This window comes from Malaclemys terrapin, chromosome 17 (assembly GCF_027887155.1).
Source record: "Malaclemys terrapin pileata isolate rMalTer1 chromosome 17, rMalTer1.hap1, whole genome shotgun sequence".
Lineage (NCBI taxonomy): Eukaryota > Metazoa > Chordata > Testudines > Emydidae > Malaclemys > Malaclemys terrapin.
The window spans coordinates 22,120,495-22,134,067 of NC_071521.1; the positions used below are offsets into that span (position 1 = coordinate 22,120,495).

Here is a 13,573-nt window from a genome sequence, read left to right on the forward strand (position 1 = left end):
CCCTCACTCCTCCCGCACCCAAACTCTCTCCCAGAGCCTTGGGGGGGGGGTGTGTGTGGACTTAGACCCGTTTTGGTCACCACCAAAAAGTATACAAACCAGCCGCCCCTGCTTGCCAAGTTAAGTTAAAGCCATTTCAGCAAGATTTGAACCTGTTTAACTCAGGGAGTTTCACTGAGGCTTAAAGCCAGTAAAGTGCCTCTACATCAGGGGTTTGCACTGATGTAATTAAAAAAGTCACACCATTGCGACTTGCCCAAGAACAGGGCCTTGGTCTTGTAAGCAGTAGAGTCCAAATCTTGTTTTTCCTGCATGTTGTTTGCAACTTCTGGCCCTCTTGTCTGACAAGCGGCAGGGGAAGGCTGGGTTACTAGGTGGCCGATGCTGTGCAGCCATAGTGGGCAATTGGCAGACGAGGTGCTAAAGACATTGGTACTGTGTATTTGTACTGCACCTACCAGAGAACTCGCAAGTGATGTTGACAAAGGAGAGGACCTGAGAACTGGCAATGGCTGAACAGTGATGTCTAGTCCAGGACTAGTTAGTTCCATGGCTCACTCTCTGGTCACCAAACGGCTGCCTCTCTGACCTGATCTACCATGCTCTCAGGAGGGTCTCTAAGGCACCTAGGTAGCAGCATCACATATTAGGTCAGAAAGCATAAGCTCACTTCTTCAGATGCATCTGAAGAAGTGAGGTTTTTACCCACGAAAGCTTATGCCCAAATAAATGTATAGAAAGGATGTGGAGAAATGGAAAGAATCCAGAAGTGAGCAACAAAGATGATCAGAGGGATGGAATGCACGCCATATAAGCAAAGGTTGAAGGAACTGGGTATGTTTAGTTTGAAAAAGAAGAGATTAAAGGCCTTAGTATGCTACCCCATTGTGACAGCACAAGGTGGGGCCCCTGCTTCACAAGCTAATAAACTGACCTGTTCATACAATGCTCCCTCTGGCATTCTGTCTACTTCACTTCTGATGTGGTGCTTTGCAAAGCTTGTGTATTGGCTCTATCTAAATAAAAATTGTATACTTTAAATATTAATAAATGGCTCACGGTTTGCAAAGTGTCCCAAACACACACTGTCACCTGCATAAACAGTGAATCAAAGGTAACTAAGGAGAGGAGTCAGGTCTTAGAGCTGTAGTTACAGCACGTGCACAGAAAAGGTAACTGTCTGAAGGCTTAACCTTTATTTCCAACGGAGGTCTCTGCTGCTTTTATGATGTGTACAATACAGGCCTCTGATGCACTCAATTCTTCCTGCCCCCCTTGACTGCTCAGCTTTCCAGTCATTTGTCTCCAGTGGCATTTCTTGCGTTGGTTTGCCAGAGGAGACAAGACTTGAATTTCTTGTGGGCATGGAAGAAAGGTAGCGGCACCAGGGTAGAAAGCTCCTTCTCTTGGTCCTTCCCTACTTCGCCCTCCCCACACGCAGCCTAGCGTGGTTCGCCTTTAAAAAAAAAAAATAAACATAGCTGTTATCTGTCAAAATTCTAATCAATAAAAACTGAATTCTGCCAAGCCTTCTTATCTCACCGCAACAGAGCGATCCTTAGCATTGGGGCTTCAGGCTCCTTGAGGAAGAGTTGTTCTTGGAATCCAGGTTAACTTTGTTGTTCAATTCTAAACTTTTCTGCTGCTTTAAAATCCCAGAGCTTGTTTGGGGTGATTCAACCCAGACAACTATATTTTTCATCTGGCCAGCTGTATAGAACAGCCATATTTCTTAATGGATTTAGAGTATTGTCACTTACTCATGGTTATTTTTCTGTGTGAGTTGCTCCAAAAAATCTCGTCTAATGGTGGAAGTTGAATAGAAGGGGAGTATCAGCAGACGAAGTCTCACTACGACTGTTCTGCCCATCCATGTAGTAAGTGGCATCACTCCAAAGATGCTTCATTTTGTTTCCACAGACATCCCCACTGTGGAGTAGGCGTCTGTCAGGCCTTGTGGATTCGCTTCTCCGTCTACCATTAGAAAGGAACCGATTTCCCGATATTGGATCAGTGGTATTAACTTCAGCAGAGCTTTAGAGTTAAGATTACTGTGATTGCTCCATCTCCCTCAGGGTCAGTAGAGGCTGAGAGGCCAGTAGATAACTACTGATCTTTACCTATTTCTGGATTGCCAGGTTAGTGCCAATCACTTTAGTGTCTGGCACTGGAGCAGGGCTTGTTTTATACTGGGTACTCCTAACTTGAGGGACTACATGGATTTCCCTCACAAACGCCTTCAACTCCCAGGCCAGAAGTTTGTTCCTTTTATTTCCGCTGAGAGCATCTGAGGTACGTCCACACTACCCGCCGGATCGATCTATCGGGGATCGATCTATCGCGTCTCGTCTAGACACGATAAATCGCTCCCCGTCGACTCCGGAACGCCACCAGGGCGAGAGGCGGAAGTGGAGTTGACGGGGAGCCACGGCCGTCGATCCTGTGCCGTGAGGACGGGAGGCAGGGCCGGCTCCAGGCACCAGCTTGCCAAGCAGGTGCTTGGGGCGGTCACTCTGGAGAGGGGCGGCACGTCCAGCTATTAGGCGGCAATTTGGCAGACGGTCCCTCACTCCCGCTCGGAGTGAAGGCCCTCCCGTCGAATTGCCGCTGCAGATCGTGATCGCGGCTTTTTTTTTTTTTTTGCTGCTTGGGGCGGCAAAAACCCTGGAGCCAGCTCTGACGGGAGGTAAGTCGAAATAAGATACGTCGACTTCAGCTATGCTATTCTCGTAGCTGAACTTGCGTATCTTACATCGACACCCCCCCCCCCCCCCCAGTGTAGACCAGCCCTGAGTGAGCTTCAGCCTGATCTGTTTAATAAGCATTTTATTTCCCTCTTGTATCATAAAATCAGGAGAAACTTTCGTTGCAACTCTTCGTTTATGTAACTCTCTAGCCTATTTGCTCAGGCTTTCCCATCCCATTCCTCCTCTCTCTGACCTCTCCGGGACACCGTCCCTGCCCTGGCAATGCCCTTTTCATACTGTAAAAGTCAAAGTAATGAAGTGCAGAACGTCTTCACCGCTCTCTGGATTCGGGGAGTAACTGTAAACAGCGCAGACTAACCCTAGGTCATCAAACTCACGTCGTAAATGGGAGCAGACTAGTGCTTGTTCCAGCCCGGCAGCTTTCAGCTCGTTACAGGAGAATGTGGGCTGAGAGCTGCGCCCCTCTGTGGGCAAAAGAAATAAGTAAAATCATTATCGTTTGGATTGGGAGCTCTCCAGCCATTGCTAATATTAGCCAAGGGCCTCTTCCTGTGGCCTCTCTCAGGCTGCCAGAACTCTTCTCCAGGCTGCCTCTTCCTGTTCCCACTTGCAGGGCTTTGTCCCCTACACTGCCAGCTTCTGGCCTCTCCAGAGGACAGTGGCCGTTGCGTCACTCTCCCCCCCCATCCCCATGCAGGGTTCTAATGGTATGAAACGGGGAGTGGGGCCAACCACTGTGCCAGCTCTTCCGCCTGCTCCCATGAAGGCTATCTGTCTGTACACAGCCACGGAGAGGGGGGGAAGCAGAGAAGTGTTTTTGTAACACAGACTTTCTGCCTTCAGCGCTCCTGGGCATTTTATCAAATATCCTTTTCTCCAAGACTCTGTTGGAACCAGGAAGGCAAGCAGGGTTTTCCTATGTGTCAGGAAGACACTTTTTCTTAAATTTAAAATTAACTATCTGCAGGTGCTAGTTAGATATTACCTGTATCTATTGCTTTCTGTCTCTGTATTCTGTTCAACGTGCACTATTTTCTTAGCCCAGAGAACCATCGTACCACAATGAAATATTTCTGTGAAAGACCTATCTTATCCTCTCTGACTAAAACAGGCAGTTCCCCAAAAGTCAAGGGATTAAGCAGAGATGGGGGAGGCCAGAACACATAAACCCTATCCCCAATTCCACTACAGACTAGAACTAACTTGCCATAAAAAACTGCTGCTGTTTAGTTAAGTCTTGGAAATTCACCACTACAAGGTCGGCAAGTAATTCTGCACTTGGGTACGTTTTTGTTTCCCTGAGGAATGGGAAGGTTAAGTGATTTGCCCAAAATTATATAATAGCAAACCTTTCTCAGAACTAAGATTGGAACACGGCCCTGTGATTAATCCACAGTGCCTCAGGGGCAACTCATGCAACTTCCGTCTCAATCTGCCAGTTTGGAGAGTGGGCTAACGATGCTTACTCAGCTCTAGAAGATGCTCTGCAGATCTACAAATGAATGCTATCTAGGTGCTAAATCTCTAGAACAAAAGTAATATTCCCATTTTACAGAGGTGGAGACTGAGAGGCTGATTAGGATGGGTGCGTGCACAGGTGCTGACTTGTGTTTTTGCCGGTGGGTGCTTCCCACCACCTGGTTTCACTGGGCGCCAAGTATGAGTCCTTCCGTACAGTTCTGCAAGGCTCAGCACTGGTGTCATCAACCCCTCTGCAATAGCTGAGGCATCTCCAAGAGGCTGAGATGACCCTATCTTGATTGCCCACAAATACAGGCTGATGCCGCGTAACATCTCCTTAGCAAATGTTGTCACAGTACCTGAAAAAGAAATATACAGCTGGCTTAGCCTGGAATAATGCTGCTGGGAAGAGGAGAGACTGCTAGAGGAGCTGGCTGAGATCTCTTCTCTAGCCTCTCTCCATCAAGGGCATGTGCCCTCTGCTCATCACAGGGAGGGAGGGGTATGGGACTCACCACTAATCCTGGACAAATACCTTCTGCCCAGAGCTTGCCAGGAACCTACATCCTTTCCTGTCTGACAAAGATCGAGCCAGACCAATGGGTGCTCACATTACACTACATGCACGCATATCTGCATAGTAATCAGCTTCCTCTCGCTGCAGTTTGGTGCCATCTCGTGGCTAAACAGCGTACCCAGAATAATCCCACCTGTGTTCTTCTATGGCTGCCCTTGCAGGAGAGAAGGGAAAGGAAGCCTCCATTCTAAAATCAGGGTTTTTTCTATTAGGGCCCTAAGTGTGTAAAGTTATTTTGTGCCCACTCCCCCAGCAATGCTGGGACAGTCACTTAGGCTGGGTCTACACTACCCGCCTGAATCGGCGGGTAGAAATCGACCTCTCGGGGATCGATTTATGGGACGCGACAATCGATCCCCGAATCGACGCTCTTACTCCACCAGCGGAGGTGGGAGTAAGCGCCGTCGACGGGAAGCCGCAGAGGTCGATTTTGCCGCCGTCCCTACAGCGGGGTAAGTCGGCTGCGATACGTCGAATTCAGCTACGCTATTCGCGTAGCTGAATTTGCGTATCTTAAATCGACCCTCCCCGTAGTGTAGATGTAGCCTTAGAATGTCTAATGCTTTCATGCATGCCGGCATCCCTAAACTGATGACAGACTTGCATAACTTTATTTAAATGATTGCCCCCACTCTCTTTCCTGGGGTGGGTCTAAGACCCCTCAGTTATCCCCCACACACACCTCCCGCATCACCGTTTAATTCATTTTCCACTCTAAGCCAATGGCCATATTGTGGGGGGATCTCCTCTCTCACTATTGTTTTGTGGGTTTTTTTTTCCCCCTTAAAATTTACCTTTCCTTTTCCCAATCAAACTTTATTGCCGTGTGGCTCTCGTTCCCCCATCCCACCCCCCTTCCCTCCCACAAAAAGCCCCTCACTTTTACCAACCCAGGACTGGGTATTTGATATTACACCTTCCAAATGTGAGTTGTATTTGATTATCTTAAAATTAGATTGGACAAAGTCATTAGAGGAACAATCCTGCATTTGCTTCTTGCCCCATCTCTCATTCCCATGGGAGACAACTACCACAGTACAGGTCCATCCAATCTATAACCTACATGATCAATACCAACCAAACTTGATCAAAATCTTGTTTACAATAAATCAAACATCTCCCTTGAGTGCAAATAAGCATGGTAAATGTTTAAAGGCCATGATTCGAGTTAGTTAAAAATTCTGGCAACTTTTTAAAATGAAAATACCTTCTTGACCAATTATTTTCATTTTCATCTAATAAGCAGCTAGCAAGGGATGTTAAGAGTAACAAGAAGGGTTTCTTCAGGTATGTTAGCAACAAGAAGAAAGTCAAGGAAAGTGTGGGCCCCTTACTGGATGAGGGAGGCAACCTAGTGACAGAGGATGTGGAAAAAGCTAATGTACTCAATGCTTTTTTTTGCCTCTGTCTTCACAAACAAGGTCAGCTCCCAGACTACTACACTGGCAGCACAGTATGGGGAGGAGGTGACCAGCCCTCTGTGGAGAAAGAAGTGGTTCGGGACTATTTAGAAAAACTGGACGAGCACAAGTCCATGGGGCCGGATGCGCTGCATCCGAGGGTGCTAAAGGAGTTGGCGGATGTGATTGCAGAGCCATTGGCCATTATCTTTGAAAACTCCTGGCAATCGGGGGAGGTCCCGGATGACTGGAAAAAGCCTAATGTAGTGCCCATCTTTAAAAAAGGGAAGAAGGAGGATCCAGGGAACTACAGGCCAGTCAGCCTCACCTCAGTCCCTGGAAAAATCATGGAGTAGGTCCTCCAGGAATCAATTCTGAAACACTTAGAGGAGAGGAAAGTGATCAGGAACAGTCAGCATGGATTTACCAAGGGGAAGTCGTGCCTGACTAACCTAGTTGCCTTCTATGAGGAGATAACTGGCTCTGTGGATGAGGGGAAAGCAGTGGATGTGTTATTCCTTGACTTTAGCAAAGCTTTTGATACGGTCTCCCACAGTATTCTTGCCGCCAAGTTAAAGAAGTATGGGCTGGATGAATGGACTGTAAGGTGGATAGAAAGCTGGCTAGATCGTCAGGCTCAATGGGTAGTGATCAATGGTTCCATGTCTAGTTGGCAGCCGGTTTCGAGCGGAGTGCCCCAAGGGTCAGTCCTGGGGCCGGCTTTGGTTAATATCTTTATTAATGATCTGGAGGATGGTGTGGACTGCACTCTCAGCAAGTTTGCAGATGACACTAAACTGGGAGGCGTGGTAGATACACTGGAGGGTAGGGATCAGATTCAGAGGGACCTAGACAAATTAGAGGATTGGGCCAAAAAAAACCTGATGAGGTTCAACAAGGACAAGTGCAGAGTCCTGCACTTAGGACGGAAGAATTCTATGCACTGCTACAGACTAAGGACCGAATGGCTAGGTAGCAGTTCTGCAGAAAAGGACCTAGGGGTCACAGTGGACGAGAAGCTGGATATGAGTCAACAGTGTGCCCTTGTTGCCATGAAGGCTAACGGCATTTGGGGCTGTATAAGTAGGGGCATTGCCAGCAGATCGAGGAACGTGATCGTTCCCCTTTATTCGACATTGGTGAGGCCTCATCTGGAGTAGTGTGTCCAGTTTTGGGCCCCACACTACAAGAAGGATGTGGAAATATTGGAAAGAGTCCAGCGGAGGGCAACAAAAATGATTAGGGGTCTGGAGCACATGACTTATGAGGAGAGGCTGAGGGAACTGCGATTGTTTAGTCTCCAGAAGAGAAGAATGAGGGGGGATTTGATAGCTGCTTTCAACTACCTGAGGGGGGGTTCCAAAGAGGATGGAGCTCGGCTGTTCTCAGTGGTGACAGATGACAGAACAAGGAGCAATGGTCTCAAGTTGCAGTGGGGGAGGTCTAGGTTGGATATTAGGAAACACTATTTCACTAGGAGGGTGGTGAAGCACTGGAATGCGTTACCTAGGGAGGTGGTGGAATCTCCTTCCTTGGAGGTTTTTAAGGCGTGGCTTGACAAAGCCCTGGCTGGGATGATTTAGTTGGGAATTGGTCCTGCTTTGAGCAGGGGGTTGGACTAGATGACCTCCTGAGGTCCCTTCCAACCCTGATATTCTATTATTCTATGATTCTAAGTCTTTTGAAACTGAACAAAACAATTGCATTTCTTTAGGAGCTTTTTGTGAATATGTAGATATGTGTTTAAACCAGCTTTTAAGTCATGATGGCCTAGAGGATCTGCTTCTCAGGAATTGTATCTACTATATCTTGCTTCTGTGGCTTATGCCAAACTGGGATTTCCCTTGATTTTGGGCCACCTGTACATATCTCATATCAGGCATTAGTTTTTAGACTCTAAATAGTTACAGAAATGGTTGGTTTCAGCACTCCTAATATTATGCAGGTTCACTGTAAACTGTAGTATGAAATTGGAGAAAAATTAATAAAGGATTATACTGAACATCCGCAATGGTCTCCTGATGACATCCTGAAAATGACCCTTTTGACGTGGGGACAGAAAGGTGAGCGCTGATTCTCTGGGTAGCAATGGGCAGATGTGCTCGTGTAGGTCAACAGGACCACGTATGGAGTCAGTCTTACCTGGGATAATTCTTGGTGTCACTTAAGATGTTGACAGATATAAGACAGTAATACAATTCTCCAAAAATGCCAACCATTCTAGACCACAGTGGGCTGACAGGATAGTCTTTTCTCAAAGCCTTTATAGACTGTCTTGACAGGAAAACCACTTAGTTCAGCTTCATTGACTGTTTAGTAACTCTCTTGCTTTCCTTCTCTGGGGGAATCCAAGAGAACTGGAATGGGAACTGCTCAGATGGCAACCTCCTTGCTTATATCACAGGCTGGGTGCCCCGCTGTGCTCCACCTCTTGCATGAAGTCCTGCAAATAATGCTTTGCAGTTCTGAAAATATTATAAGGGATACAGCAACTGGGGTATTGACCAAACCCTTAAAATGAGATCACTCTGTTACCAGCCTAACCAAGTGTTTTTGTCTCTCTCCATGCAGGGGAACAGGTTGCTGTATTCCGTGCTCTGGATGGACAAGTGTATGTAGTCAATGCCTACTGCCCACACCTGGGTGCGAACCTTGCTGCTGGCGGCCGCGTGGTGGGTAACTGTATTGAGTGCCCATTCCACGGGTGGCAGTTTCGGGGAGAAGACGGAAAATGCACTACAATCCCATATGCTGAAAAAGGTGATTCTCTGCGTTCTCCTCCCCTTCCCCATGACTCTGCACTCAAGAGCTTGTGGCAGGGGCAATGTCTGTTCTGATACAGAACATGCTTTCCTAAGGAAATATAACTCTGGAAACATCCACATGGATAGGTCTCAAACTGTAACTATCCATGCGGAATCATCGTCCAACAGGTGTGTGTCTAGTGGGGTCCCTCAGGGATTTACGCCAGTCAACCTTTTTATCAGTGACCTGATAAAAACAAAAAAATCATTGTGGATAAATTTTGCAGATGACACAAAAATTGGGAGGTGATGAATAATGAAGCAGCCAGTTGTCTGATACAGAGCCATCTGGATCACTTGGTAAACTGGTTTCAGAGTAGCAGCCGTGTTAGTCTGTATCCGCAAAAAGAAGAACAGGAGTACTTGTGGCACCTTAGAGATAAATTTGTTAGTCTGTACGGTGCCACAAGTACTCCTGTTCTTCTTTTTTGGTAAACTGGGTGAAAACCACCAATATGTGTTTCTGGATGTTTTTCTAAAAGCTCTGGTCTAGGAATTATTTTGGAGCAGGTCTCTGGACTATGTTCTACAGGAGGTCAGACTAGATTATCACAATGGTCCTCTCTGGCCCTGGAATGTATGACTCTATGAAGGACATGATATTGTGAGATGTTCATACAGTTTGAGTGGACCTCAAGTGAAAAAATGATTCTGTATATCATTTTAAAAGAATACTATTCAACTCCTGAAATGGAGGGGGCTTGTTGATGTGAACTTATTTAAATAACTTGAATGAATGATATAGTAAATCGAGGCCTTAGCATAGGTTGTCATAACTTCAGATTTAATTTTAATCAGGTTTATTTTTAAAAAGAGAAATATAATTAATAAACATTTTTAAAAGCCCACCCTGTCTAGTTTGGGCCCCAAGGGCACATCTACACTACAGCTGAAAGCACGCCTCCGAGCCCAGGTACACAAACTCACGGTAGTGGGGCTTAAGCTAGCATGTTAAAAATAGCAATGTGGGCATTGTGGCTTGGGCTAGCTACCCAGGTCCAAACCCACCTGATCACCTGGGTCCAAGCTCAAGTGGCTAGCCCATGCCACAATGTCCACGCTGGAAGTCTGTCTACCCGGGCTCACGCCCAGCTGAAATGTAGATGTACCTTCAGACTGACGTGGGAGAACATGAACCACAAAACCATCCTTCTGCATTGTCCTGTAAGAGCGTTCAGCTCCTATACAACCAGTACAAGAGATGCTGGGCAGCACTAATGTCCTCTGTTAGGACTCTGCCTCTCTGTGCCGTTTGCTGTAGCTCAGGGCCGAGTGAACGAACCTATGACACAGTATTAGACTTGGCACCATCTGCTCTGCACTAACCTCTTTCTCCCCTCCGCAGTGCCAGACTTTGCAAAGATTAAAACGTGGCCCTCCTGTGAAGTAAACGGAATGATACTTGTCTGGTATCACTGTGATGGTGTCGATCCAGTGTGGACTGTCCCAGAGCAGGAAGAGATCACCTCCAAGGAGTGGGTGTATCGTGGCCACACAGAACATTTTGTCAATGCTCACATTCAGGTAGGAGACTTCTACTACGTCTGGTCAGACTCTGGGTAATGCTGTGGGGTTTTGTGCTCTGGAAATTGTACCCTACTATGATAAATAAAGGGTGGGGGGGGAGAGCTCCCTTTGATGGACACCCAGTCAGTTAGCTGTAAAATCCCTTTTGGTAGCTGTTCTTTACTTGCTTACCTGTAAAGGGTTAAAAAGTCCCCCAGGTAAAGGAAAAAAAGTGGGCACCTGACCAAAAGAGCCAATGGGAAGACTAGAACTTTATGAAATTGGGGGAAAAAACTTTCCCTTTGCCTGTTGTTCTTTCTGGGCTGCAGGGACATGGAGCAGCAATGCTATAAGCAGGAATGCTGTGTAAGGTTTGAACCAGGTATGAAAAATTATCTTCCATACCTAGAAGGAATCATTTGGATAGAGAATGTTGAGATAAATGCGGTCAGGTTATTTCTTTATTTTGGCTTGTGGATCTCCTCTGTGCTAACCCCAGATGCTTTTGTTTGCTTGTAACCTTTAAGCTGAATCCCCCAAAAGGCTATTTTGGGTGCTTAAATTTTGGAATTGCTCTTTTAAAATCTAGCAAAAGCCTAAGTTCCAGATGTATTTTCTTTCTTTTTGTTTTTAATAAAATTTACCTTTTTTAAGTACAGGATTTGAATTGTTGTGTCCTAAGAGGTTTGTGCCTATGCCTTTTCATTAGCTAGTGTCAACTGCTAATTTCCTTTGTTTTCTTCTCAGCTCTTCCCTGGAGGGGAGTGAAGGGGCTTGAGGGAACCCCACAGGGAGGAATTCCCAAGTGCTCCTTTCTGGGTTCAAGGGGTTTTTTTGCATTTGGGTGGTGGCAGCGTTTACCAAGCCAAGGTCAGAGAGAAGCTGTGATCTTGGGAGTTTAATACAAGCCTGGAGTGGCCAGTATTAATTTTTAGAATCCTTGCAGGCCCCACTCGAAGTGCCTGAGTGGGAATTCAGCTTTGACACCTACCTAAAACAGATGAGGACTCCAGCTCTGCCAATCACTAGCACGAGCACTGTAGTTTACAGCTTTGAAACTTTCCCTCTTAAATTTTGACTCTTGCATGGTTAAGAAAGGGAGGAGCTGGTAGAACACTTAGCAAATGGTCTTAGCTCCGTATCAACTGTTTCCTCCTGGAGCCCAGTGCAAGCAAAACTCCCATTGACTTCAGTAGGAGCTCTGCCTATCATGCATGATCCAGCCACTCAGTTATAACAGCTAGTGCAGCCATGTGGATGTGGCTGGAGTTGTTAAAAGAAACTCAAAGGAGTTAGGCACCCAAATGAATACCAAGGGGATGTGTGCCCTACTCCTTAAGGCTCCTCTGAAAATCTCAGCCCAGGGCAAGACTTGACCATTTCCCTTCTTCTATTAAATGGCACTTGGAAATAAACACAAGCTCTTGGTGTGACAGTTGCCTATCTCAGATGGCCCAATTCACGTGGCCATAAAACATTTATACAACCTGTCTCTAAGCTGTATCCCTCGGAAATACACTGCCTGCCTTGTTTCTTAACTGGAACTGTCAGTAACTCTTTTCAGATTACTGGTGTCAGACTGACTCTTGTGGCATGTGCCCGGGACAAGTTAATGGAAAGAACAGCCTTTATCGTGGAGACTCCATTTTGCTGTTCTGTAGTTAAACTCTATTGGCCTCCGCACTTAAAGCAGGAATTCAAGCACTTTGTTATGTACCGAGAATGCAGCATGATCTCCCCAAACGTAGGGCATGTGCTCTCTGACTGTAGAAAGGACAATCTGAGAATTGACAAGTGAATCTGTGTGACCGAAATATCGGGTCCACCTAGCTGAGAGCCAATAACAGCCAGACAGGGATAAGGAGGAGTTGCTTTATTCTGCAGAAGAAAGGAGAGCTTTGCACCTTAGTACAAAAACTCTGTCTTACACACATTTTACAGATCCTTTATACACATTCAGACAAAGGTCCTTGCAGTGTTAACACTTGATTGGTGGTTGTCAGACCCGTGCTTTTGCTATCTGGTCAGTGAAAACCGGCTTGGGACCAGCTCCAACTACCTTAAGGCCTTGAAGGGAAGACAGTTGAAAAGTTCAGGCTACTGTGTACTTGAAGTGTCTGCTTCCCCCTAATGGCCACTCGTTGACACAAAGGCTGCTCTGTTAAGGGGGGGTCACTAGTAACTTTCACAGTCCCCCCTTCGGGCCTGACAAATTCAAAAATTGTCAGGCCCGTTATGCAATTTGCGATCAAGCTGGAGGGACAGATACTGGGTTTTCTTATGGACAGCAGAGCTTTTGATCATAGCATTACACAGGCATTTGGCACATTGTATCATTGTCCAAATAACACATAGAAAGAAAAGAACCCATTTAACAATTGTTTGAAAGAGCCCCGTAAACCATGACCCAAGGTCTGGAAGGAGGTCCTCAAAACTAAAGGTGTGAGCAAGAGATAAAGCACGGAAAAACAACAGCAGCATTCTTAATGGCTTGTAAATCCTGCTCAATTAATCCAGAATGATTAACATAGAAACAAGATTTTTCCCCGATGTGAGCACAAGTCCCCCCCCTAATTGGTTCATATGCTTGGAAGGAGCATTGAGAATGTTTGTACTTCCACCCAGAAAGTTTCCAAGTATGTCTCCATGGCCACAGATCAGATGGTACTCCTGATGTGTCTGTAAGGGCAGTGGGCCAAGCCTGATGCTCTAGATCATTCTGAATGGCCATTAGTTGGTCATTCAGGAAATCCTGAATTTCTGAACATGCTAGATCCCACTGCAATGCCTTCCCAGCCTCATTGATATTCAATACCATCTCTGTCAGCAACTTCTGGGTCATAGAACTAAGGGCGGAGATAACCTGTAACTCACCAATTCCAGCCTGTACCTGGGTTAGCTGTGCCCCAATTTCTCATCATGTTTTGGTTCTTAAAAATATTCCAAACTGCTGCTGCACTACTGGCCCCATCCCATAGGGATCCAGTCAAGTCACTTTTCTTTCTAGAGGAAATAACCCACGCCCTCTGTTGTGCTAATCTAATGGCAGCCCCCTGTGAGCAATTTGGGTATGTAGAGGTGATCTGGAAACTGAATAAGGGTAATGAAAATTTAACA

General features: G+C 46.2%; 1 protein-coding gene across 1 annotated transcript in view; it reads left to right on the forward strand.

The window, feature by feature from the left end:
• LOC128825442 (cholesterol 7-desaturase nvd-like) overlaps positions 1 to 13,573 on the forward strand; it is a 52,260-nt gene that overhangs the window by 21,191 nt on the left and 17,496 nt on the right. Inside the window, exons 2-3 of the mRNA XM_054007964.1 lie at positions 8,718 to 8,906; positions 10,296 to 10,474. Coding sequence (XP_053863939.1) covers positions 8,718 to 8,906; positions 10,296 to 10,474 — 368 coding nt within the window. The remainder of the gene's footprint in view (positions 1 to 8,717; positions 8,907 to 10,295; positions 10,475 to 13,573) is intronic.